The sequence below is a fragment of the Dermochelys coriacea genome, chromosome 3 (genome assembly GCF_009764565.3).
Source record: "Dermochelys coriacea isolate rDerCor1 chromosome 3, rDerCor1.pri.v4, whole genome shotgun sequence".
Classification (NCBI taxonomy): Eukaryota; Metazoa; Chordata; order Testudines; family Dermochelyidae; genus Dermochelys; species Dermochelys coriacea.
In genome coordinates, this window is record NC_050070.1 from 205901603 (window position 1) to 205927858 (window position 26256).

General features: G+C 41.3%; 1 protein-coding gene and 1 long non-coding RNA gene across 2 annotated transcripts; both read right to left on the reverse strand.

Annotated features, from left to right (window-relative positions):
• Positions 1 to 1705: 1705 nt before the first annotated feature.
• On the reverse strand, positions 1706 to 26085 carry CRNKL1 (crooked neck pre-mRNA splicing factor 1). The gene is made up of 14 exons (XM_038394605.2): positions 25958 to 26085; positions 19383 to 19535; positions 17864 to 17955; positions 17592 to 17750; positions 17047 to 17213; positions 16147 to 16325; positions 14000 to 14170; positions 12606 to 12797; positions 11658 to 11717; positions 9371 to 9451; positions 6685 to 6924; positions 4327 to 4428; positions 2379 to 2627; positions 1706 to 1973 (listed from the first exon to the last, which is right to left on the reverse strand). The coding sequence occupies exons 1-14, from the start codon at positions 26003 to 26005 to the stop codon at positions 1806 to 1808; spliced, it is 2061 nt and encodes a 686-aa protein (XP_038250533.1). The 5' UTR covers positions 26006 to 26085; the 3' UTR covers positions 1706 to 1805.
• On the reverse strand, positions 14346 to 16120 carry LOC122459594. Its single transcript, XR_006280393.1, has 2 exons — positions 15827 to 16120; positions 14346 to 14668 (listed from the first exon to the last, which is right to left on the reverse strand). It is a non-coding gene; the product is annotated as an uncharacterized LOC122459594 (long non-coding RNA).
• Positions 26086 to 26256: the final 171 nt, after the last annotated feature.

Here is a 26256-nt window from a genome sequence, read left to right on the forward strand (position 1 = left end):
AGATAGATTCTCTTAGCCTGTAAAAGTCCTGAGATCAGTAAAGGTGGTGCCATTTGTTACCAAGTCCTCTAATCAAAAACGAAAACTTTAAGGCTGCAGTCTAGTTAGTTATTTTAATACTGTGCTCAGCGCAGTGGTGGAGCAGTACTTTTAACATTTCCTCCTCGCAGATTTGTAATTGATGGAAAGTTAAACAACTGACAGAAGTTTTGTGTGGGTGCTCTAATGTTTTCAGGGACTGCATTTCAGTTGAAAGCTCTAGAACATCTCCCTCATGTGATTAACAGGTCTGTGATTCCATCAGAACACAGTTTGTTGTGGATAGTCATGATCAGATGGGATTCTTCAGGTAACTTTAGCTAGGTCCAAAGGCTTGCATGCCCCAGAAAGCTAGTGGAAAGCAGAGCAGTAGGGCAATGTGTGTTTGGCAGTTTCTGTTGCTGAAGCAGGAGGTAGATGCAGGCCTAGGCTAAAATCTTAATCATATGAACCTCACAATGTTTTTGGCTGGTGTGCTGCAGGAGTGATTTGTTCCAATACTGTGTAGCTGTGCTTTGCTCTGTTTAGTGAGAGGCAGGAATAAGAAGTGAGCAGGAGCAGCTAATTAGTGTTCCCAGACTTTCTCCACACAAAGATTTGAGTAATGCATGGAATTTAGTCTGATCATTGAAATAAGCCTCTTTCCTCAGAAGTAGGGAACAAATGGGAGATTGGCTTCTTGAAGCACAGAAGGGTCAGTAACTCCTCAACTCCCCTCCAAGTTGCCCCTACAAAAGTAATGACATTCATTCAAGCACTGTTAGTGTTAACTGTAGAGAAGATCAAACTGTCCAAAGAGAACAGAATCAGCTGTGTGTTAACATGCGGAGCTCCAGTCATCCTGCAGCCTACTGTTGTATGTTAAAATCTACAAAGATGTTCAAGAGCTTTGCCTTTGTTAGGGAAAGGGTGAGGCAGAGAAGTTTTAAAAAGCCAATTTTTAGAGTCTAATGTGATGCATTTGACATAAGCTAGTTTCCATCTGAAGGTATCACCCTTGTTTTACAGAGAGGTGAAATGACCTTTCCCGTAGGGCTACAAAGCAACAGTTGGGAGTAGAATGCAGCTTTTGAGTTCCAGGGCATGTCTGTGGCGATCAATGCACTGGGGCTCAATTTAGCAGGTCCCGTGAAGACCCTCTAAATCGACCACAGATTGCTCTCCGGTACGCCACTGGAACGAGAAGCATAATGTAAGTCGATGGGAGAATGTCTCCCATCCACCTAGCATGGTGTAGACACTGCAGTAAGTCAACCTAAGCTATGTCGACTCCAGCTAAGTTATTCATGAGTTGCGTAAATTAGGTTGACTTACCCCCATGGTGTAGACATGGCCCTAGTCCAATACCTCCCTAGGAACTTCTAGCTGAATGGAATATTAAACTCAAATTGACCTTTTAGCTTTAAAGATAGAGAGAGGGTGGGCAAATGTTAATTTTTTTCAGTGAGTTAAATATCTACACACTGGAATACAATGAAAGTGTTTTAAGCTCCCCTTCAGAAGGCTTAGAAAACAACTGGACTGTAAGTGTTCCATTTCCAGCTACTGAGATTAGCAAATGTGAAAAGGAATTTAGGGAGAATTTAGAAATTGTTAAATGAGGTTGATCCTCAGTCTCCTAGGAAAGAGGTCACCTGCTTGGAGCTTTTCTAACAACTTAGTAGTATTAAAAAGTTACTCAAATACATTTATTCAGTCAATCACCGATGAAATACTGTACAAAAATCAAATGCCCAGAGGGGAGGTGGCGGCAGAGAAATGCAGCGTTAGGATTCACTCTCATCAATGTCTTTGTCTGGAGCCATCTCTTCAGCCTCATTTTCTTGTTGCTGTTTCTTCCAAAGTTTAGCCATAGCAAGCAATTTGAGGTTGGGCTGGTTGGCAGCATCTTCTGGAAAGATATAATCATAGTATTCCTCCCAGCCAGCGTCTGACTAGGAAAGAAAAGTACAAGCCACAGGTTAGTTTATTTTGTCTGAACGCATGCTTTCACAGTAAGTTGCTGGAGTACTCCGAATACTCCCCTCTAACAAGCATGGCAATAAGGACTAAATCAGAACTGAGGTTTTTATTCTTCATTCATTAGATGACTGCTAAAACTAAGGAATCAGTGGGGCATGGAGTCCACTGCCCATTAATGTTGCTGCTTCTCTTACATGTAACTAAAAGGGAGAATGCATACAGAACAGAGATTTGAATAGCTTGAATATACTTCCTTAGCTTTATTCTCAGAAATAACACCATGCATATAGTTTAACTACATTAAGTTTAATGTATTGTACACAAACATCTTTCTGTGATTGTAGGTGGCATTTTATTTTCCCACCCTTTACTCTTACCCCATCTTCAGCTTTTAATTTTCTTCTCTTCTTGACTTTGTCTGGCATAAGTTTATCTACTCTCTCTCTATTGCAATCTGTTCCAAACTCCTCTTCAAAGTTTCTCCAGGATTCCAGAAGCATGAGTCTCTCCTCCTTCTCTTCGCAGTTTCGCATTGTTTTATTAGCCTCTTCATATACCTGTCTGCATCTTATCAAGCTCTCCTCTTTTCCTGCAGAAAGTTCAAACTGAGCAAAACTGATCCATACCTAGGGGAAAAGCAGAGCAAAATAGAATGGAAATTTCACTGTGAAAATGTCATTAAAATAAAAACCAGGAGGATGTGGCCAAGCTGGAAACCATTTGTTAGTTTCAGCACTTTTTCAAGCTTTATAAACAACCAGCTAGACAAAACTCATGTCGGAGTAAGATTTGGCTAAGGCCCCATTTTAGTACTGAAGAATATTCTGGTTTTACAGCAGAGTACCATTGTCAATGTTTGGTTTTTTTTTTAAAGAAGGAACTGATTTCAAAAAGGCTGAAGGTCATCTTTTCAGAAATCTTGCATCAAATCCGATCTTAGAGACCCTACATAATTATAAGAGGGGCAAGACTAGTGTTTCGGTTCACTCCATCTTTGGGCATTCTACTCAATTTCCTGCCAGTTTTTGTAGCCTGACCATAAGAAATGGGATTAACACTCCCAATTCATTTTCTGTAAGCCACTTAGTTAGCTGGTGGCAATTATTTTTGGTCATAATAAACCTGGTTGAATTTAGTCAAATTATAGATCTAAATCACATTGCTAAGGCTGGTTGTTTGTCACAGTGTCTGCAATTTTTTGAGCAGTTTAAAAAAAAAAAAAAAGCCATGGCTGCTCAGAAGACCAAATGTGCTTCTGCAGAACTGATTGAGTTTTTTCTTTTTTAAAATTAACTGTATAGCCATCGTGGGGTTGTCAAGATAATCGTTCAAATGTGGGAAGCCTAAGAAACCTGGTAAAAGAAGCAGTGCTGTCTTTAAGTGCTAGTAACCCAGGGCTTCTGCAGAGTGATCCTTTTTTAAGCTATAAAGACATCTCTTATCTCTAAACGAATCATTTCACAATACTAACCTTTTCCCTTACTTATTCCCAATGCCCTGAGTCACAAAAGTCCCCACAGAATAATGTTGATAGCTACTTCAGTGGTATGGCAATTTAAAATTAACTAAGATTCTTTCCCCAATGTAGGATTCTGACTCTGGCACATAAAATGTTGGGAATCTTTAAGAAAGGGATAAATAATAAGACAAAATATATTGCTTCTGTATAAATCCATGGTACGCCCGCATCCTGAATACTGTGTGCAGATGTGGTTGCCACATCTCAAAAAAGATCTTTGGACTTGGAAAAGGTTCAGAAAAGGACAACAAAAATGATTCAGGGTCTGGAACAGCCGCTGTATGAGGAGAGAATAATAAGACTGGGACTTTTCAGCTTGGAAAAGAGATGAATAAGGGGGGATATAATAGAGGTCTATAAAATAATGACGGGTGTGGAGAAAGTAAATAAGGACATGTTATTTACTCCTTCTCATAACACAAGAACTAGGAGTCAGCAAATGAAATTAATAGGCAGCAGATTTAAAACAAACACATAGTCAATCTGGAATTCCTTGCCGGAGGATGTTGTGAAGTCCAAGACTATAACAGGATTTAAAAAAAAAAACTAGATAAATTCATGGAGGATACGTCCATCAATGGCTATTAGCCAGGATGGACAGGAATTGCGTCTCTAGCCTCAGTTTGCCAGAAGCAGGGAATGGGTGACGGGATGGATCACTTGATGATTATCTGTTCTGTTCATTCCCTCTGTGGCACCTGGCATTGGCCACTGCCGGAAGACAGGGTACTGGGCTAGATGGACCTTTAGTCTGCCCCAGTATGGCCGTTCTTATGTACGATCAGTTGTGAGTACACAAACATTACCTTGACATGCTGTGTCCGCTGAAGCAATCTGCGGTAAAGGTTTCTTGTTTTCTCATACTCTTCTTGCTCAATTTCAAAGTCAATGTAGGATTTCCAAAGAACCTGAGAGAGAATGGGTCAGTCTAAGATCAAAATCTTGAAGTTATGATGGTTCAATGCACTTCATAATACAAACCTTAAGAAGTTATAGAGGTTACCGAACAGAAAGGTAGCCAAATAATTTTCAACATTAAGGCAGTTCTAGGTATTACTGTCACACATAATATCACCTCTAATCCATAGCTCTAGAGGTAAGGGTAACAGGACAACGGCCAAAAACCACTATCACAAACAAGCGAATCAATAACTGGTTCTGGGCTGAAAGAAACATTGGGGTTCCAAGAGAAAGTGACGACATCAAATCATCAGAATTTAAATGGAGGAAAGAGGCTGAAAAGAAATTTAAGAGGCAAAGAGTCAGAAAAACAATTCAAAGAGGTGAACGTTTGATGCTCTGCTTGCTTTTGGACTGGTTGAAGAGAGGATGCTGGAAGACCACCCTTGATATTTCAGACACTGAAGCACAAGATCACAAATGTGGGGGTTGGGATTTTTGCTCTAAGGCAAAACTTGTGGCTTTGTGAGCTGCTTACACTTACATGGAACGTTTAATATAATGAGAAATGTGGTGGATTATAAATTGCTCAACAGACACCATCTCAGTAATGGGAGCATTATTGTCCAAACTGAAAGGTGAGCAATAGAAATAAGTGGGGGGAGACATTAATTTGCCATTGCGGTACTCAACTTGAGGCAATTGGAACTGGAGAGTGACAACATTCTAGCTATGAAAAGAAGGAGGGATGTAGTTGTATATAATTAGCTTATCAATGATAGCTTAGGCCCATGAGGAGAGAATGTGGAGAACTTGAACAGACACATCCTATAAGTAACAAATTATTTGAAGATACCTTAGAAGACTGACCAGCTATATACGGATAAAACTACAAAATACTGGAGTACAGCTGTAGAAAAGCCATTATGTGCTAAGCAACAGAAATAGACAGGTAAGCTGTAGTGTCCAAAGCATCTAAACTGGTAAGAACAAAAGTGTGAACTATTTTATTTTACAAATGTATGTATTGTACCGTGTGTGTGTGTGTGTGTATATACACTTTATATATATATATATATATTATATATATATAAAAATAATATATAAAGCAAACTTGATACTATGCAACCCTGACTCTAGCAACCTCATATCAAATACTACGGCAATAATTTAAAAAATAAATAAATACACAGTTAATCTTTGGAACTCATGGCCACAAGATATTGAGGCAAAGAATTCAGAAAAGAATTAGACACATATAGAATACCCAATTATACTAGCTAGGATGAGATACAAGTAGTGTCAACTCTCATGCTACAGACACAAACTGCTTACATTAGAAAATTATTCCCTTAGGCATGTTACACCACACTTGTTTATTGTGGACTTATATACCACCTGCTGAAAATGTAGCTGAGCACTGTCAGAAATTGGATGCTGGATTAGATAGACCACTGGTCTGATGGACAAGTCCTATGTTCTAATTAGCACAGGGGTGGGCGAAGTATTGCCTGCGGGTCCTGGCCCTCGAGCTCCCACGGGGGACCAAGGTCTGGGGCTGCTCTGTGCATCTCCCGGAAGCAGCAGCATGTCCCACCTCCGGCTCTTATGTATGGGGCAGCCAGGGGGCTCTGCTCTGCATGCTGCCCCAAGCACTGCCCAAGCAGCTTCCATTGGTCGGGAACCGCGGACAATGGGAGCTACAGGGGTGGCGCCTGCAGATGGGGCAACATGCAACAGAGCCGCCTAGCCACGCCTCTACGGAGGAGCTGGAGCGGGAACATGCCGCTACTTCTGGAAACTGCTTGAGGTAAGCGTCACCTGGAGCCTGCACCCCTGAGCCACCCCCTGTGCCCCCAAGCCCCTGCCCTGATCTTCCTCCCACCCTCCAAACCCCTCAGTCCCAGCCCAGAGCACCCTCTTACACCTCAAATCCCTCAGCCCCAGCCCCACCCCAGAGCCCACAGTCAGAGCCCTGATTCCCCCGCACCCCACCCTCCCTGCCCCAGCCCAGAGCCCTCTCCCACACCTTGAACTGATTTCTGGCCCCACCCCAGAGCCTGCACCCCCAGCCAGAGCCCCCACCTCACCCCACACCCCAACTTTGATTTCTTGAGCATTCATGGCCTGCCATACAATTTCTATACCGAGATGTGGCCCTCAGGCCAAAAAGTTTGCCCACTCCTCTATTAGCAGGTTAATTGATTTCCTCCCCCCCAAAAACCATGCAGTGTGTATGCAGAATTCTTCATATACCCCCTTACCTCTGGCATGTCTAACCGAGGTTGACCAATAGCCAATTCGTATATTGCCCGGGCTCTGTCAGTATCACCAAGAATGGTTTCTAACTCAGCAAATTTAATCCATGACGTGCAGTTTTCAGGTGTGAACTCTAGGAATTTTTCATACAGTTTCCGGCAGCGATCGAACTCCCGCAGTTGGAGCTCCAGTTCAATGTAGCCTTTAAATAGTTTGTTCTTTGGGCATTTACCTATAGATGTTCCCTGTAAAATGAAAAAAACTAACTGCTTATGCCATCTCTCTGAAGAAATGCTTTTTTCAATGTCCATTTACTGTTCAGTACTAGCGTTTAAATTAATCTTTGTTTAGCTACAGTTTCTGTTGATTACTCCAATCAGGACTAGTGTGAAATCTAACTAGTAATGATTCAACCAGATCATTACAAAACTAATATGTGCATAAAGTATCTAAGAAGTGGTCTGAAGACAGAAAAAGTATAACTTGTTGCAGACAGTGTTCACGTGTATAACGTTTCTTCATGAGACGACATCACTCAAAAATGAGCTTACGCAAAGGAATGCTTCATCTTCTGAGTCCTGAGACTGTCACCGTACAGACAAAGGATGGCTCCAGCTTCTAATTCCCCAGGTAAGGGGTCCATAAATATATTCAGAGTGTGAACCAGATCTTAATAAATATGGTCTCAGAGACCACCTCCCCTCCTACTCACACTTGCACAACCGCCGTTGTGTGTCTACAATAATAACTACCAGGACAGGTAAGCTTAGAAAAGTACTGAATGTATTTTAGCTCCTTTTAATTCACTTTAGGGGCTGAAAACAAGTAGAACCACCACCACCATGTGCCCAGCCATGATGGCAAACCAACAGGTAGCGTTCTGTGATTCATAGTTTGAGAACCTCTCAGATTAAACAGGTTCAGATAGGAGTGCTTGAGGACAGGGAAGATAGGGCAAGCCATTATCAGACTGTTATACTGGAAGAACAAAACTCACACCCCTCCCCAATCACTTTTGAGGGAGGCAATGAAGGCAAGAATATTCATATATTTATAAAATGCACCCAGTACCTTAATCTCTGCCCATGAGCTAATGTAACTGACTTTTTACACCAAAGTCCACACACTCCCTCAAAACAGCCCCCACAAAACATTCCTTACACGTGTGTGGCTCTTGTGCATTTTCTATCAATATACTCACTACAAATCAAGGAAGCCATAAGTCAAGCTAGCATTAGCATTCAAGTCATCAATTCCAACACATGACAACCCATGCTGCACCCACCCAGTTCTTTCCTCCATTTCTCATACCATTACTTTTGTTTTATCTACATTAAACTCCAATTTGCTGTCATCCAAGTCCTAATCTCACACAAATACTGGGAAAGCAAGACCCCACACCATATGGGTCCATGAAAATGAGCCAGAATAGCATGTCATCTGCATACTGATGACAACTCAAAAACAGGAGCCTCACTATCTTTCCACATGGTCTCACATATGGAGGGGGGGAGCGGAGGGGGAGTGTGCGTGCATGTAAAAAAAATCTTCAATCGAAAACAAGCACAGTTTCCCTAACATACCCAAATCAAAAACAGGTCTTTGAAAGGATCAAAGAAATCTAAGGTTTCTAAATGGGATCACAACTACCTCTTTAGAACCTACTAAATCACCTACCCCCAAATGGGAAGGTTAGAGACAGTGATAATTGGTGAGACTGCCAATGTGAAGAGATGGCAGCGTGAGCAAAGCCCTAACAGCCGCACAGGACAGATGGCAGACTGTCCTCCTGCAGGGAGGCATTAACTACTTCACAGTGCACTTAACCCTCTACTTCATTTTACCAGCCAAGGGCAAGAGTCCAGCTCAGCCGGTGAAGCTCCCCCAGCAATTCAGCAATCAAGCTAGCACACTCTCAGCCAAAGAAGACATTCATATTTACTCCCAAGCCTGCTCAGCCACTGTAAAATACAACCAACCTGATCTGCTTTATCTGCAAAGAAACAGATGTCTCCTCACACCAAGAAGAGTGACTCAGTCATTACCAGACTAGTTTTCTCTCAGTCACATGTAAAATGCCTCAGTTTTTAACCAAGACTACTGGAAAATTAAGAGTGGAGGGAAAGGGAGAGATTTTCATTTAAAAGGGTCTTCTGTCAAAGCCAACTCCATCTTTGAAGAGGCACTAGTGTGTTCCTAAATTCGGTAAAAGGGCTTGATGCAGTTTCTTAAGAGACTGTCCAAATCCCCTACTATCGCTTTAGCTAATATTCTGGATGTTGCACTCAAAACTCCCAGGAAACAAGGCCTGTTACATGGATGCTCAGAGTTCTCACAGATCAAGGGTGGTTTTAAAATGTTTTCAATTCCTATACCAATTAATGCTCTATAAGCACAGAAAGCTGATTCTCTGGCTTCTCAGCCGAATGCTTTCCAGCTGAAACAAGTGGAGCTCCATTACTTCCAGCTATTATCCAAACCTCTAAACAAAGCCATGCCTGCCTTTAAAATTCGTACAAAAGCATATATGGGATACATGCAGCTCTCCAATAGGCGTAGGCATTATGATTTGCTTAGATGAGTTGTAAACAAGAGAACTTTTTCAAAATTCTTTCAACTCTTGTTACCCCTAAAATTCTTAATTTCCTAAAACACAATTCAGTAATTACCCTCTTGTCTTCCTTTACTTACCAAAGCTCTTCTGGCAAATGGAAGATTTTTCTGTCTTATTTCAAACTGAGCATACAACAGCCACATTTTGGCAAATGTAAACTGGAAGAAAAAAAATCAAGACACATTTGGCTTAGATGGATTCTTAGCAAATAATGCTACTTATGTAGTTTCAGAAATTATTTCAGTTTTTTACTGACTGTGTAGAGTCAAGTAATATTACTGTAACTGCATGGATAGTCTTATTTGAATTAACATTATTATTCTGATGAACAGGTGAATGTTACACAATCCAAAACAATTTATCATGACAAAAACAATTTATTCATGACTCTGATAAGGTGTTCACCCCACACTGGCAGAGAAGAGATTAATAGAGCCCTAGGGAGGCTGTGCGGGAAGCAGCCAATTAGAGGGAAGCTTTACGGGTCAGCCTATCAGAGCCCAGCTGGCTCACATAAAAGGGAGATGCAGGACAGCAGAGCAGATTCAATTGGTGCTAGAAGTGCAAGGAGTGAATACTACATCTTTAGCAGGCTGAGACCTTGGACAGAGCAACTGCTGGTAGAGACCATGGAGCAAGAGGAGCTCCTTGTTAGCTTCCAGGACTGAGCAACTGAGTGTCCTGAGGAAGGCTGAAGAAGGTACTGGGGCCAGGAAGATGCAGCCATAAGAGGAATAAGAGGACTGGGACCCAGAGTAGTGGGTGGGCCTGGGTCCAGCCCCTGTTGCCACTGAAGAAGTAGCTAACTATAGAACTGAGATACCACCCCCAGAACGGGGGAAAATGAGGATAGTGACATGACCAGAGGGCCGAGTCATAAAGAAGATGCTGTAATACTTGGACTGAAGCCAGTTAGCAGGTGGTGGTGACAATGGGCAGGGCACCACCAGGAGAGGGCGCACAGGGTAGCGGAGCTAATCCCTGTGATGGCCAGCAGGAGGTGCTGCGCTGGTGAGTGAACCCATGACAGTGACTGGCAGAAATTCTTTTCCCATAGGAAGAAAAAAAAGCTACTGTTTGCAAATTAAGGGTTTTGAGATATGTCTTTAAGAACTAATAGAATGCATAGATTAGGACAATGCCACAAGGGACGAGGAACTGACACACAACTGTTTCCATATACACACAAACTAAAAGTAATTTCTTCTTACAAAACAAATCAAGTTTATATTATCTACACTAGGAAAAAAGAAAATCAAAAATGTAAAGTCTTGAGTCCAAATAGACCAGGCTAATACATGGAAGATTCTTCTTTAACTGCAACATTAAACTTTTTTAAATTAAAAGCAAAACAAAATGTATATCCACATTTTCACTAAGTCACAAGTTCCATTTTGTGAAGCAGAATAGCATCTTCTCTCTATTGCACTAGTAGCCGCTTTAAAAATTTTTTCCCCATTAAATGAGGAAACAGGGCTTGTATGGGGACAATATTAAGCAAGTCATTAATATGCTAGACTGTACTTTGATTGCTGTAACAAGGGTGAAATAATATGTAAACTTAATGTTGTGAGAAAAGAAGTAGTTGTTGGGGTATTTTTCCACAATTCCTATATTAGGAAATACAAGTAACACATTTGGCCTGCTAAAAGAAAAGGAGTACTTGTGGCACCTTAGAGACTATCATTTATTTGAGCATAAGCTTTTGTTGAGCTACAGCTCACTTCATCGGATGCATTCAAATACAGTCCACACTGTATTTTCCACTGAATGCATCCGATGAAGTGAGCTGTAGCTCACGAAAGCTTATGCTCAAATAAATGTTAGTCTCTAAGGTGCCACAAGTCCTCCTTTTCTTTTTGCAAATACAGACTAACATGGCTGCTACTCTGAAACCTGTCATTTGGCCTGCTGTAACTCATACACCATAAACGCCTACCAGATTTCTATTATGCCCACGTAGGCACTATTTACTGATTAAAATATTCCCTTTTTTTTTTTTAAATAAGGGACTAGAATCCATTTCATAAAAGGCAAAACAAAATGCAGAGAAGGAAAAAGTAGTGTTTTTATATCTAACATGATGCTAGAAAGGAACCTAATCCAAATCCAGAGTAACCCTCTCACTCATATTCCAGAGCAAAGACTACATGACTTGTGCACAGAATCACCAGCATACCCACTTCTGTGGGTCTGAGTCCTGTATCCCCTGCTGACTGAGAAGGGAACAGTCCAATTGATCTCTTGATACCAGGGATGAGCATGTAGACCTGGGCAGTACAGGGGTAGGTAATCTTCAGGATTTTGAATAGTGTGTTTTGAACCATTCTGGGTTTTGCACTGGACCCATTAGAAAAATCATACCTTTTTGTGGGGAATGAGTTCCACACATGCTTGATATACTTGTCTGGTTCGTTCTGGATCCTGGAAGGACAAGCAAGCTGGGTTAAATATTCTATTCAACACAAACATTACTGGAACTAAGGAATTTGTGGAGGAGCAGGTTTAAGGCTAAATGTTTAGAACTGTGCAAACTAAAAATTTTTTTTAATACACACAACTTGCCCACCCATTTGTGTGCACAAATCTAAAAAGCTGGCCCTTCAAGAGTTAATGTTAGATTCAAGAGTACAGACCACTTTTTAGACCAAAGCATTATGGTAAGGGTTACAGACCTTTTACCCTCATAGCTATTCTTCTACAAAAACATTCCCACTAAGATGTTATGTAATCATATTAAACAAAACTTTAGAGCAACTACAAAATGATTATTAACATGGAAAAGAAGGTTCTATTTCCAACAGTAATTTATATCATTTACTCAATGTCTGAGGCCAGAGTAAGAAGGATTTCAGATATTCCCTGCAAGAGAGTCATTTTTAAAGAGTACTTTTACTGAATTTGAAAATGCTACCACAAAACGTGAGTTCAGACAACAGCCTGCCATGGGTAATTTAGCTAAGCCTGAGGTGGCTTGGTTCTACTTTTCTATACCAACAGGTTATCTGTATGGATTGGGGAAAATGTTGAAGGATGTACCATTAGCAACTTCAGAGCGTACTTCTGCAAAATGACTGTTCAATTCATGGCAGATTACCAGAGATAAGCATATAATTTTAAATGTCTATTATAAGTAGAAAGTTTAATTTTTCAGAGAAAAAAAACAATAACTCTACCTAGAAAGTCAAACCCCATTTCAGTTTTGAAATCAAATGACAGTATATTTTGCTTATTTAATAAGAAACTCAGAACCAGACCGCAACTTAGTAAGTCACAGACAGATGTGGAAAAAGAGGAGACTCGTGTTTTTACCTTTGCCTCCAGTTCTTCATACAACGCATAGTTGATCCAGAGATATATGTATCTCTTCCAATGTCTCTTCTCTTGAATTGGTGGAACATTGGCAATGGCTCTTTCATAAACTTCACGTACGGTATCGGGATCTGCATCACTTTCAACCAACCGCAAGTAATCAAACCACGCATCGTAATTGTGGGGATTAGCCTTCCGGAAAGGGATAGGAGACAGTTTCATTAATGCAATTATAACACAGGTAACTCTCCCTATAGTTTAAAGCAGAATTGTGTAAATCTGTAAACTTGTACATCTAGGTTTTTTTACATTAATCACTGAAATATTAATGAAAGGTAAAAATGTTTGAGTGTCTTAAGTCATGTAGGCATTTTTGCAGATTTCAATCAAAGATTCATGAGAGTTAAATGAACAAACTAGAGCGGGAGAAGAATTGTCACCATTGTATGGCTTCAGCAATTCAACACTCACATTTAATAGAAAGCGGGTATGCCAGATTTTCCCCCCACAGCCCAAACATATTTAGACAGAACTAAGATATTTTGTAAATGTCTGTGGACAAGTATACGAACCAAACTTAAATCTAATAACTGACTATCAGCAATAGTGCAATTTGCAAATATAGTAACTATGTTCCAAAGGAACAAAATCCTGGTTTTGATTTATATTTGACTAATTGGATTGTCAGGCAGGCGTCACAGTCTATGTGATATTACAAGTACTAAGGGAAGTGGGGAAGACAATCAAAAACTAATTTCATTCCTTCCCTCAATCTTTCCACTTAAAAATTTGAAAATGTAACTCTTCCATTGCATCAGTTTCTTGGCAACACCATGGTGGATAAAGAAAAAATTCAATTCATATCCTAGCAGGTAATTTCAGAATGTCAAATTAAGGGCCAAAACACTGATATCATGAAGCGTAGACCCCAAAGCTGATAAATACCCAGAATGTTTAAGTTTCTAGATGAGAGGGAAAGAGCTGTCAGGTTTAACTATCAGTGAGACACATTAAATACTTTAAAGCCAGTATGCAGTTCTAACCATTTAAAAAAACAAACCCAAGATTAGCTAGTTTTTGTTACACTTTCTATAGTTAATGTAGTGGAATTGAATCTATCCCACTCAACTGACGTATCCCCTGTAGCCCAATTCCCATTAAATCCAACAGGTAGACGTTTTAAATGCGGTATGAGGAGCTCCAGATAAACTGTTATCACTTGCAGATAAGTTACGATTAAACTAAAAAGTCAATGATTTCATATGACCAACACATGTCCTTTAAAAGCAGTGCCTCAATACCATGAGACACATGAGAACCTCGTTCAGCATTGGAGATTGGAAAGTGTACCTAAGCATGTTTACACATCTGTAAGCCTCTAGATCAACACTTACCTTCACTTCCTCTTCGTACTGGAATCTCCTTTTGCTGACAATAATGTCTTCAATGCCTCTTCTGTCTCCAAATTTCTTTTCAAAGATGGTGTAATTTTTGAAGAGTTCTTGGGCCTCCTGTTTCGGAATTCTATCCAGAGCATATTTGTAGATCACTCTCACCCTCTCAAACTGAAAACATGAACACATGACAAATAAAAGTGATTTGTACTACATTTTATAAAACATCTCCTTTCTTCCGGTCCCCGTAATCCATAGCTAGTGGTAGATTAGTTTGCTAAAGGTAAAGGATATTTCAATCGCTCACTGAGTACATAGGAACTTTCAAATATAAATGACTTTTTTAATCACAGGGCTAACATGCATTCTTTCATGAACTCTGTGAAGAATAAAACTTGGAATAATTCTATTACCACCATCAATTAAGCTACTATATTACTTGCTTTCTACACTGCATAGCATGGCATTGCTATCAAAGAAAGGAGCAAAATCAAAAGCCACTGGCATATTAAAAAATAGGCAGCAAAGATCTGATCCTGCACCACAGAAGTAACTGGGAGTTTTGCCACTAATTTAAATGGGAGCAGGAGCAGGCCCAAGGAGAGGAAGAGAGAAAGCCTTTTACCTAATATACAGGAAAACCAGAGAGGCAGATGCCTCAGTGGGTTACTATAGAGAGAAAATGAAATGGGGAATACAGCAGAAACACACTCTGGACTACTTGGTTGCACAGTAAGTGCATAAGCTTTAAACACGTATTAAGATGCTCTCTAGGGCAGGAACTTTGTAGAGCATCTAGCACCATGAGGTCATAATCTGATTGGCCTCTAGATGCTAGCACAATTTTAATTAATAGTAACATGCAAAACTTGTTTTTCATATTGCTGTTAAGTCAACAATCATCATACAACAATGTTAAAAAAAAAACATAACAATAAGCCACAATCCCTGCCTTGCGCTACAAATAAAAACCTACAACAAGCAACTGCATGGTAACATCTAAGGGGCTGGAAATCTGACAAAGCAAGGATCATTGGTAGGAGATAAAAGGATGTTTTGATGGGGAAATGTTTTATGGTAAGCAGGGTTCACACAGAAGGAATCTAAAAGATACATCAAATCAACCAGGGAAAATTGTACACTAAGACGTTATGTAATATATCATTGGCTCTAAGTACCGTTTTTCCTAATGAAACTTATCTCCAGTTTATGCTTTATAAAAATAAATCTGACATTTAAACCAAGAGCAATGAGACACAGCGTATCTTTACAGGGTTCTTTAGACTCCCTAGCCTCCTAGCTTATCACAAAAGCTCAACAAGGGGGTGGTGTCTGGTGTATACCAGAACTAGAAAACATTAAGAGTTAGCATGAGAAACATGGTACGCAAATCTGTGCAGAAAAGTAGGTACTGAGCCAGACTCTCAGCTGGAATCAGTGAGTGTAGAACCATGCTGATACACCAGCTGAAGATCCAGCTCATACCAGCTATAAAATGTTGTTAATTTGGGGTCCTATTTTTTCCCTGTGTTGGATCCCCCACACTCTCTTCTCTTGCTTAAAGTTTCAGGCTAATTCTTTAGTGGGTGGATTTTTTTTTTTTTTTTAATAACTTTTAGGATGTTTTTAGCGTATTGTTACTAACGCTCCAGGTGGGACACATTTTTATCCCTGCAAGTTTCTCATGTATTGGGTAAAAAGACAAATTTAGGCCATGATTAGAGCCCTGTGCAGATACAAAATTTGTATCCGCATCCAATTCACATACATGGTCTGTGGATATCAACAAATTTGCAGGGTTCCTGTCATGATCCTGCAGAAACTTACCCATGTGAGCATTCCCACTGAGTTAATCCCATTAGTTCATGTGCAAAAGTGTTTGCTGGATCAGGGCCCAAGTCTCTTGATGGCAAGCAATAGTATCTTGCTCAAGTTAACAAGCAGAGAATAAGTTTCCCTTGATATCAACAAAAGGCAAATATAAAAAAACAACCTCCTTGTTACTACATTCTGAACACGAGTATGAAGAACTCAGTTAAGATGCCGAGAAACTACAGCCAAAGAGAATTCTAAATTGCACAGAGGACAACATTCAACAAGAAATTTGCATTTTTATATTCGTTCAATACACTTTAGCAAGTCCTTACTTCTTTCTGGTTCTCCTCAAATTTTGCAAAGGCGACAAACAAATGCTCATTCATATGTTCTTCTCCAAAGAACTCCACTGCTCTCTCATATACTTTTCTTGCATGGGCAAAGTAACTGTGTTTCTCTTCAAAGCGGGCATACTTGATCCAATTCTTAACATCAGGATGCACAATGACAAGTATAGAAATGTTAAGAAAATGGCAACATTTCTCCATTTCAAATTCCATTCTTCCCAGGGATCACATGACCATGGATCATGTGAGAACAATAGTTAAAGATGAATCATGCAAAGAACATGCCCAAGAGGTAGAAGAGGAGGGTTAAGAGGTGTTCCACACACGGGGTTTTAGACTCAGGCCCTTTAGTTTTTAGGAAGGAAAAATAGTGAATAAAAAAGGAGAAAATAGAAGATGAGGAGGAGGAGGAAAAACTTTTAGTAGTACTGACAGTAAGGAGGGGCAATCATCTAAGAAAAGATAATTGACCCTCTACCTCATAGCAATTTTTAAATGCAAACTTCCAAAGCTCTCTCATATGTGACCCACCAAATTTTATTGCAGTGCTTTGCAACATTCACTGTTTTTCCGTGTTGTGGTGTTGTTGTTGGTTACAGTGCTTAAACTGTCAGCATCTTTCAAGCCAAAAATATACACCTGTTGTGGCACAGTTAAATTACAAGCTCTTCCAGGACACTTATACTCATTTAACTGAATTTCACTGTGGTAAATTCAAATTTCCATCCATGTGTACTCCTAGTATCAGCAGTGTTTGCTGCCCACACTACAATTAAAGTGGAGAAAAGTCACATACAAATTCATGGGCATTTAAGATGGATAACGATTAAGTGTAAAATGTGGATCTAACTATAAGTGCAAGACTCACTGTTCTAAAAAGGATATATCTCTCATAAATGGTGCGTGCCCTCTCGACCTCCTTGTATCTCAGTTCAAAGTTAATATAGGAATGCCAAGCTTGTTCCTCCGGTTGCCACTCCATCCAGCGTTCAAACACCTGACGTGCTCCAGCAACATTCCCCAACATCTCTTCCATATAAGTATATTTGTACCTTTAAAAAAGGCAAACAAGAGTTATCATTGACACAACCATTTAGAAATGTACTTAACAAAATTATTATTTATAGGTAACTCTTTTGGGGGTATTCATTATTTGCATCACAGAATTGTCCAGAGGCCCCGTTGTGCCAAACCCCTACCCTGGTGAGATTACAATCCAAGAGGCTGGGGGGAAAAGAGGGGGGTAACTTTCCAATAATGCGAGTTGTCTTTTTACTATTAGCTTGCAGAATCTCAGAAAAAGAAAACTGCAACACTAGAGATGTTGAAGACTTTATTTGCACACGCAGACATTTTTCTTTTTCACTGAGTGAAAGATCAATTGTTTTTATTAGAGGTGAAATAGTGAGTTTTACTATCTGAAAACTCACCAGAACTGATTGACCCTGGGGAGGGTAGTGATGGCTCGATCCCAGATATTGCGGGCATGGTTAACTTGGCGGTTCTTCATTTCCATTTCTGCATACTTCAGCCAGAGAGTGACATTTCTGTAGTCCACGTCTAAAGCACGCTCGTAGATGGAACGAGCTCTGGAAAACAAACAACGTTGTTGAAGTAAATGCATGTATGATGCAGTTCAAGGATTTTGACAGTATTAGTTGCACATATTCTTGAAGTGCAAAATGCTCATCTTCATAATTACCTTTGTATTTCTTTTAGGCTTTCCTCCCATTGTGCGTACTTTATCCAGTTACTGATAACAGTTCTGTTTTTTCTTATATTATCTTCAAAGGTCTGAGAAGAAAGTTATCATTTATTTTTAAAAGTAAAACGTTTCTCTGTGCAAAAAGATCCCATTATAAACCAAAAGTGACGTACTGATAACTCAAAAACAAGATATCAATAGATTGGACTAAAAATCCCAAACATATTACAATTAGTTTAAACAGAAGTTACAATAGCTTAACTCTGAGATCAAAATGAATAAGAGGTTTCCTAAGTCATGTACTTGAGCAGTTAAAAATATAGCTAGAGTTGTGATAATGTAGATAATAGAAGAGCTGTGAGCCTGTGTCCATTTGTAACACCGATGGACTAACAATAACAGCATTCAAAATTCTTTTTAAAAACCCTATGTTGATATATTTTAATAGTAACATTAATTGAAGTTATGGGGCTCACTTTTTACACACAACACTGAAAATATATTCATTTGGACATGCCACATTCATTCTTTTGTGGCTATAAACTGATCACTTGGTGCAAGTATCTTATCAGACATGCCGTCACTTAGTACTTCCCAATGGTTTAAATGTCTATAACGTGCATATTTTACTAGAGTTTATAGGTCATAAGAGACGCCTAGGAACTCTACCTCTTCTCGACTAAGTATGTTATGACTCGTATGTATGTGACCAAATGTCAGAAGGCAAGTGTTTAGTTCCATAACAAAGCATTTCCACAACTTGATGCACCAGAGATGGCACATTCAGTGTTACAGGTTGCTCCCAACCTATGTCCAACTAACATCACAGTATCATTCTTATCTAACAGATAGGTATGAATAGAGAGAACCCTTTGTATAGCCCTCAGCCCAACAGGGCCTTAATCCTCATTTAGGGGCTCTACGCACTAATCTAAATTCAAATCCCTTTGGAGAGTAGCTTCAATACGCATTCAGACACTAAAGACCAGGGGTCAACAACCTTCGGCATGCGACTCATCAGGGTAATCCACTGGCAGGCCACGAGACATTTTGTTCACGTTGACTGTCCACAGGCATGGCCCCCTGCAGCTCCCAGTGGCCACGGTTTGCTGTTCCCGGCTAATGGGAGCTGTGGGAAGCAGCAGCCAGCACATCCCTATTCTCTCTCTCTGGCTGATTTTTACTCTTCTTCCCTTTTTCTATAGCCTACCTCTCAAGATTCTAGCACATATGAATAGACTCATTAACAGTATAAATACAGTTTCCAATATAAAATCATAAGTTGTACTCTTAATTGCTACTAAATCCAAATTCTAAAAAATTATGCATTTAATTGTTTAAAGGGAACAGATTAAGTACCCTTAAACAGCCACTTGTGATTTTTACCTTAAAACCACAGAATATCTATTTTCTCTCTTTGAAGTTAATGAAGAATGAATGAAAACATTCAGTAAAGTTTAAAAATATGCTAGCTTCTTAGTACTGTACAGGAGCATCAAATCACTTGTGCACTTACCTTCCTTTTGCGAAGCTTGTAGTCATTTAGTTCTTCTTCATCTGTGATCTTTTGTTGCGGAGGTGGTGGAAGAAGTTCAAGTTCTCTCTCCTTTGCTTCTCTTAACAGCTGTTCTGCTGTGATCTGTACTTCTGCTGGTGCTTTGTTTTTCACCTTTAGAAGAAGAAAACATTTCTTTTTTGTGGTCATCTTATATTTATTTACGGCCATAAAATACCAAAAAAACCCAAAGTGAGTTGACCCAATGATTTAATATGTGAAATATACAAAGTAGTAGGATTTGGTGACTGGCTGAGAAATAAACAGAACTGAGTTTACAAACAGACAGGAAATAGCAACAGCAAATATAATATACTTGTTACTGTGTCCATTTCACCCCATAAAAATGTCAAACTCAGAAGCTCCCTGCCTGGAGTGCAAAAAGATGGAAAATGTTGGAACAAGTCCTAGGCATGTATTCATGCAAGTATATCTGGGACAGAGGTGACCACCTACCTTGGAAAAAATTTAAATATGAAAATAGATTTGAAAACCCTAGTTTATCAGATGACATGTAAAGTTGGGAATATGATATCCTCATTTTTTAAAAATACTGTAAAGTAAAATCATATCACAGACAATTTTACTTTTTACCTATGTTACTGATAACTCCTTGATATTAAGCATAAAAGAATTTTTAAAATCCAACTTTTCTTTCTTTACTTTTAGCATTCCTCTCAGCTTGGACAATGAAAACCAATGTTGGTTGTTTAACTTTTGTTTCACATTTTCAGTACCATACTGTGCTTTAAAACTGAAGAGCAATAATCACTTGTTTTAAAAACTGTTTGCTTTTCAAAAAAAAGTGTAAACATTCTAAACCCAAGCGTTTATAAAACCTGTAATAGCAGTAGAAAGTTTAAACTGGGGCCAAATTCAGGCTGATCTCATACCTCTGAAAAAATATCATAAAAGCTATTGATTGGATTAGAGATATCACAACTACAAAAAGCATAAATATCATCTGTTAGAGGAAAAAAGTAAAGTATAAAGCCAGGCGTTTCTACATTTTTTTGGAATATAGAGTAAGGCTCCAATCCTGAAAACACTCATATACTTAATTTTATGCATGCGAGTAGTTTCATTGAATAATAGGATTATTCACACCCATAAAGCTAAGGACATACATGTCAGAACTGCGTGGGAATTTTGTTAAGATACTTTTTTTGCTGGAAAATGCTGATTTGTCAAAACCAGAATGTTTCACGGAAATGTATGCTTTCACTGGGAAGTTTTTTCAGGTCCCAGATGGAATTTCTGGTCAAAATCAGAAAAAACACTCAACCAGAATAGCGAATAGCCAATAGCCCAATGATCAGAGCACTCACTTGGAATGTATTCAGAGCAGGAACCTAAACCTGGGTTGCCCACATCCCAGCTGATTGCCCAAACCACCAGAGTATTGGCTATTCTTAGATGGGTCTCTCTCAATATCTCCTGTTGGAGCTGTTCCACTTTATATAAATTAAATATCCATTGAGCCAGAGTGAGAGAGAATAACTCTATGGCATTGGTCTTCAATTGGCAGCCCGAAGGCTAGATCCTGCCACCAGGGATTTCTGTTTGGTCCACTGCTGGGCATTAGCTGTTCCTTCATATCCTCAGAAACAGCCAATTAGAGCTCCTCGGGACACAGTGGCGCTCATTCCCCTGCCCCTCAGGAGCCCAGCCTATTCTCACAGAAAGGGGTGGGGGGAACTACCCCTGCTCACAGGAAGGGTGGAGAAGGGTGCAGAAAGAGCGCTGCAGCTCAGGTAGTTTCACTCCTTTCTACTCTCCTCCCTCCCTATAACACCCAGCCCGAGGAGCAGGGTGGGAGGGGGAGGAAGCCCTGGAGTTGCCTGGAAGGAGGAGGGAGAGGGATACCACTGCAGCCGCCCTCCCCTTGGCCTGGAATAGGGGGGCGAAGAACCCAGTAGGAGCAGAAGTGAGGCTGGAAGCAGGATGGGCTGGGCCAGTGGTTCTCAACCCGTGGCCCAATCAGTGCACAACTGTGGCCTGTGTGTGTATATATATATATATTGTGTGGACGGGACCGCTGGGCAGATGGCAGAAGGCAACAGGGTAGAACTGATGGGAACTGGGCAGATGCACTTCAGTTTATTTTCCCTATGTTTACCACCCAGGAAAGAATTTTCTGTAGTATCTGGCTGGTGAATCTTGCCCATATGCTCAGGGTTCAGCTGATCGCCATATTTGGGGTTGGGAAGGAATTTTCCTGCAGGGCAGATTGGAAGAGGCCCTGGAGGTTTTTCGCCTTCCTTTGTAGCATGGGGCACGGGTCCCTTGAGGGAGGATTCTCTGCTCCTTGAAGTCTTTAAACCACGATTTGAGGACTCCAATAGCTCAGACATAGGCGAGGTTTTTCGTAGGAGTGGGTGGGTGAGATTCTGTGGCCTGCGTTGTGCAGGAGGTCAGGCTAGATGTTCAGAAGGGACCATTCTGATCCTTAGTGTCTATGAATCTATGAGTAATGCCATGTATTAAATTTAGAAATTTTTCATTTACATTTAAACAAGTGGAACTAGACTGTGTTGATACATTTCAACTTATGGTGATACACTTTTAATCAGGCACTTAATCAAATGCTTATGCAACATAAAGTGATCAGTAATTGACGTACTTTCACAAGTTAAACTGACTGTGCAGTACTTTTTTGGGAAGGTGTGCAGGGAGAGGGAAGAAACAGTGCAAGAGTGTCAACACTTCAAGCAATAAGAAAGGGAAATTAGATGTCCATTAATTTCCTGTGAGATTTAACTTCTAATTTTAATGTCATAGTTGTAATAGAATTAACATTAATAGCATGATAATAATAAATAGCATTAGTGTATTTGCATAATATGTTTGCAAGATTTTGTTGTACTACTGTCCACTGGCATGCTTAACCTTTTACTTTGAGAATAAATAATATCCGTCACACCACTCTTTAAAGATGTGACCCCTGGCCAGTAGCAGGTTTACTACAGAGCAAACACCAGAAGAGCCCTTGGACCTGGCAAGATTTAGACATTGCCTTATTCAGTCCAACAGAAAATGTAATGGAATACCACTGCTCTATAGTGTGGTAGACAAAGTACTAAATCGGGCAGAGCAGGGACCTGGACCTGAACCTGGGTCGTCCCACATCCCAGGTGAGTGCCCTACCCACTGGGCACTGGCTACTCAAAGAGGGGTGCTTGCTCTTGCTCGCACTCACTCACTTTTGAATGGTCAGGATTTTTTTCCAAATATTGAAACTAATTTTTTTCATGAAATGGACTTCTTTCTTTCTGGTCAGCCCTAAAGCACACGTGTTTGCAGGATCAGAGTTTTAGACATTCACAATTCTGGTCAGCCTGCTGAAAGTCAGATTAGCTTGCAAAGAATGGTCTGTTTGGGTCAATGGTGCTCCGTGTGGGTGTAGAAGGCACCCATGTGGGGACCAAGTCCAGGATCACTGCCTAATAAATAACTGATTATATGTTGATATGGTAGAAATGCTACACATAGCAATAATAATTTTTTATTTAAGTATTTTTTAGAGTAGCAGCTGTATTAGTCTGTATCCGCAAAAGAAAAGGAGGACTTGTGGCACCTTAGAAACTAACATTTATTTAAGTATAAGCTTTCAGACGAAGTGAGCTGTAGCTCACGAAAGCTTATGCTCAAATTTGTTAGTCTCTAAGGTGCCACAAGTCCTCCTTTTCTTTTTAAGTATTTTTAAAAAAATTAATGTGGATGAGTTTGCACTAGCAGGAAATTAAAAATCTAGTAAGGCCCTTAACTGGCCCAGAACTTCACGGCAGTAGCCCCTGTGCGTACATAGAGTTCTACTGCATTCAGTGGGGAACTATGCAGGCCTCGGAGCGCCAGCAATGTCAATGGGGCACCAAGGAGGTGAAGTGTCTGCCACAGTTTAACTCAGTGTATGGTCATTGCCTATATCTGTGTTTAGTCAAAATAATGACCATAGAAGCAGAGATTCAGAATCTTATATCATCAGTCACTACTCCAGGATTATGTTTGTCACTGTGAGAGGAAAAAGTCACAGATAGCATGAATTCGCCCTTTGCCTGTGACTTCTTTCCATGTCCATGACTCTCCCTGCAGCAGCAGCAGCTCCTGTGGCTGAGCCTGGCTCCCTGCCCTGGGTATTGTGACCTGGCGCACCAGGTCACAGCCCTATTCAGGTTTGACCACCCTGGATGCTCTGTCATGACGGGGGTGGGGGAGGCACAAATTTCAGTGAGTGGCACTGTGATCTGGTGCACAGGGTTGCAGTGCTATTCAGGTTTGGCCCACCTGACCAAAGGGGGAGGTGGAAAGAAGAATCCTGAACAGCTTTGCAACCGCACATGCCAGGTCTCAATGCCTGGAGCAGGATCATGGGCCCAGCCTGGCGTGACCAGAGGCCACAACAGAGAGGTGAACTTGCTCCCCAGGCTCCCCTCCACACCAGACTGGAATTAGGATTGCGATGCTGGAAGCAGAGGGTGCTGCTGCAGGGTAAGGAGAGGGGCATTATTTTGTTAATCAAAATTTAGGGAGCAGTCACAGTAAATTTAGTGATCTGTGATTTTTTTACTACACTTACCATGACTACTGACTTGATTTTTAAAAATGCCATGGTAAATGTGCATCTCTATTCATGAATTATTACCCGATTGAGAGAGAGAGACTGCAACATGTTTAACCTTCCTTCTCTGTAACTTTATTAATGATGGGAACTGCTTGTTACTTGAAGGGAAAACTAATGATTGCTAACATTATTAAAATCTAATCCTTCCAAGACTATTTATTTTGATAAATTACTTCAAATGACCTTTCTGAACCATAAAGACTGAAAATCACCATAACTTGACTACATTTAAAGACACGCAATTCTCCACCAGTGGTAGCAACATTGGCAGCTGTAGCATAGACACAGCTCAGGTATTTAACATGGTGTCAGACAACCCATCAAACTGAGAGGGTTGGCTGATCAGACAGTGCTCTTCGTTGCCAGCTACTAAGTGTGATTAAAATATAGCTTAAAAAATACATCTGATACTTTCCTAATTTTACAGGGAGGTGATGGGATAGGAAATTGTTTTGTGGATCATTTCCACTCCCATCTCCCCATTAAAACATGGGAATTTTGATGGCAGTTAAAATACCCTCCCTCTGTACACTGCAGTCTTCCCCATTGCTACTTGTGCTGTAACAACATCAGTGGTTCCCAGGTACCATTTTTCCAAGAGTAAACAGCTGGGATAACTTATCTGTAACCTTCAGTTCAGCTTTGTTCTCCCCCCACCCCACCAGGTTGGGTTATTTTCACATTCTTTAAACTAAAAATGGCTTTGAAATTGTGAGTACATGGAATCTGGACTTGGCTTTTTAAAAGAAACATCATAAATTGGTTGAATGGAAATAGTGCTTTGTGTTAACTCCATACCAGGACTTTTCTGGTGGTCTTATCTGTTTCCTTAATATTTAAGATTTTATTTGAAAAAAAGTGTTTTTGACTTTTTTAATTGTTAAGAAAACTTTCCCTAGGGGCCATGCACAACAATAGGCCACATTCAGATCCTGGTGTAAGTCAGTGCAGCAGGGCTGAATTTTGCCCAGTAGGTCTGAGAGGGACAAACTGACCTTTTGTATCTTAAATACCTACAACTGTTCATCATTTAAGTGCTGGTCATTTTAGCAGAAGTTTCCAACTGCTTTGGAACCATGGGATGAGGAAAAGGGGCAGCATAACAAACATTTTTTTCCCCTCCATGAAACAAGGATGTGCCACCATTCTAAGAAGCGTCCCATCCCATCATGGTCCACCGGTATGTGTTTGATCAGATAAGTTAGTTTTCAAGCACCAATCATGAGAACCGTCACAGAGTAGGGGAAAACACATGCCACTGTTGTACCGAAAAAGAAAAAGCAAGTGAGTGGGGCTGCTTCTAAAACGGAGGCCCCCCGCCCCCCGCAACGATAGCTAGGCTCATGCTCCGTGTTGCAGAAAACTAGCAGCAGAGTACTATGTAAAAGCTACAGTATTTCCAGCAGGACTCGCACCAGCGACTCCTCTCCCGCTTTCCCCACTCTGGTCCAACTGGGCACCCCCCAGTCACAGGTCCCCCAATTCCCCAGCACCCCTGAGCTCCCCAATTCCCTGGCACCTGAGCCCCCCCTCCCGACCCCAGGACCCCCAATTCCTCAACAGCCTTGAGCTTCCCCGTCACAGGTCCCCCCAATTCCCCAGCACCCCCGAGGTCCCCCAACCCGTGGTCACAGGTCCCCCAATTCCCTCCATCCCCCGCTTTGCCCCTTCTTCCTAATTCCCCTCCCACAGACACCCCGGCCCCCGAGAACTTTCACCCTCCCCCGGTTCCCTCCACTCTGCCCCCCCTCCAGCCACCCCCCCAGCCCCGTCTCCTTTGCCTGGGCGCCCCCCTCCCATCCTACTCCCCCCTCACCGCCGGGTCGGCCCGCGGGGCTCGGTCACACCCGTGTCCGGGTGCCTGGGGGCAGGGTAATTTCCCCACCCGCCCAGCACGGACCACCCCCCCCCGCACCTTCGCCACTTTGGGGATTCGCTGCTTCCCGGCCGCCGTAGACGCCATGTTGCTGCCGCTCTGAGCCCGAGCTCCGCCGACCCCCGCCCTGATCTTTCACCTCTCACCCCGCGCAGCGTCGCCCGGGTCGTTGCCACAGTAACGGCGGCTGCGCGTCTCCCAGCGGCTGCCGCGGAACCGCTGCGTCCCAGGTGAGTCGTGGCCGGTTCCTCTGAGCGCTGACCCGGTGGGGCCGCGGGACGCACCGCGCCCGAGGGAACATCCGCGACGCTCTGGGAGTGCTGGGAGGAGGCGCTCCC

Bases quoted from the DNA above. Each gene is read 5' to 3' on its own strand.
- CRNKL1 (XM_038394605.2), bottom strand. From the start codon at position 26,005: ATGGCGTCTACGGCGGCCGGGAAGCAGCGAATCCCCAAAGTGGCGAAG. The intron at 14,171-16,146 runs GTAAGGACTTGC...TCATGTTTTCAG, and splicing joins TTGAGGAGAACCAGAAAGAA to TTTGAGAGGGTGAGAGTGAT. The intron at 6,925-9,370 runs GTAAGTAAAGGA...TTCATTTTACAG, and splicing joins CATTTGCCAGAAGAGCTTTG to GGAACATCTATAGGTAAATG.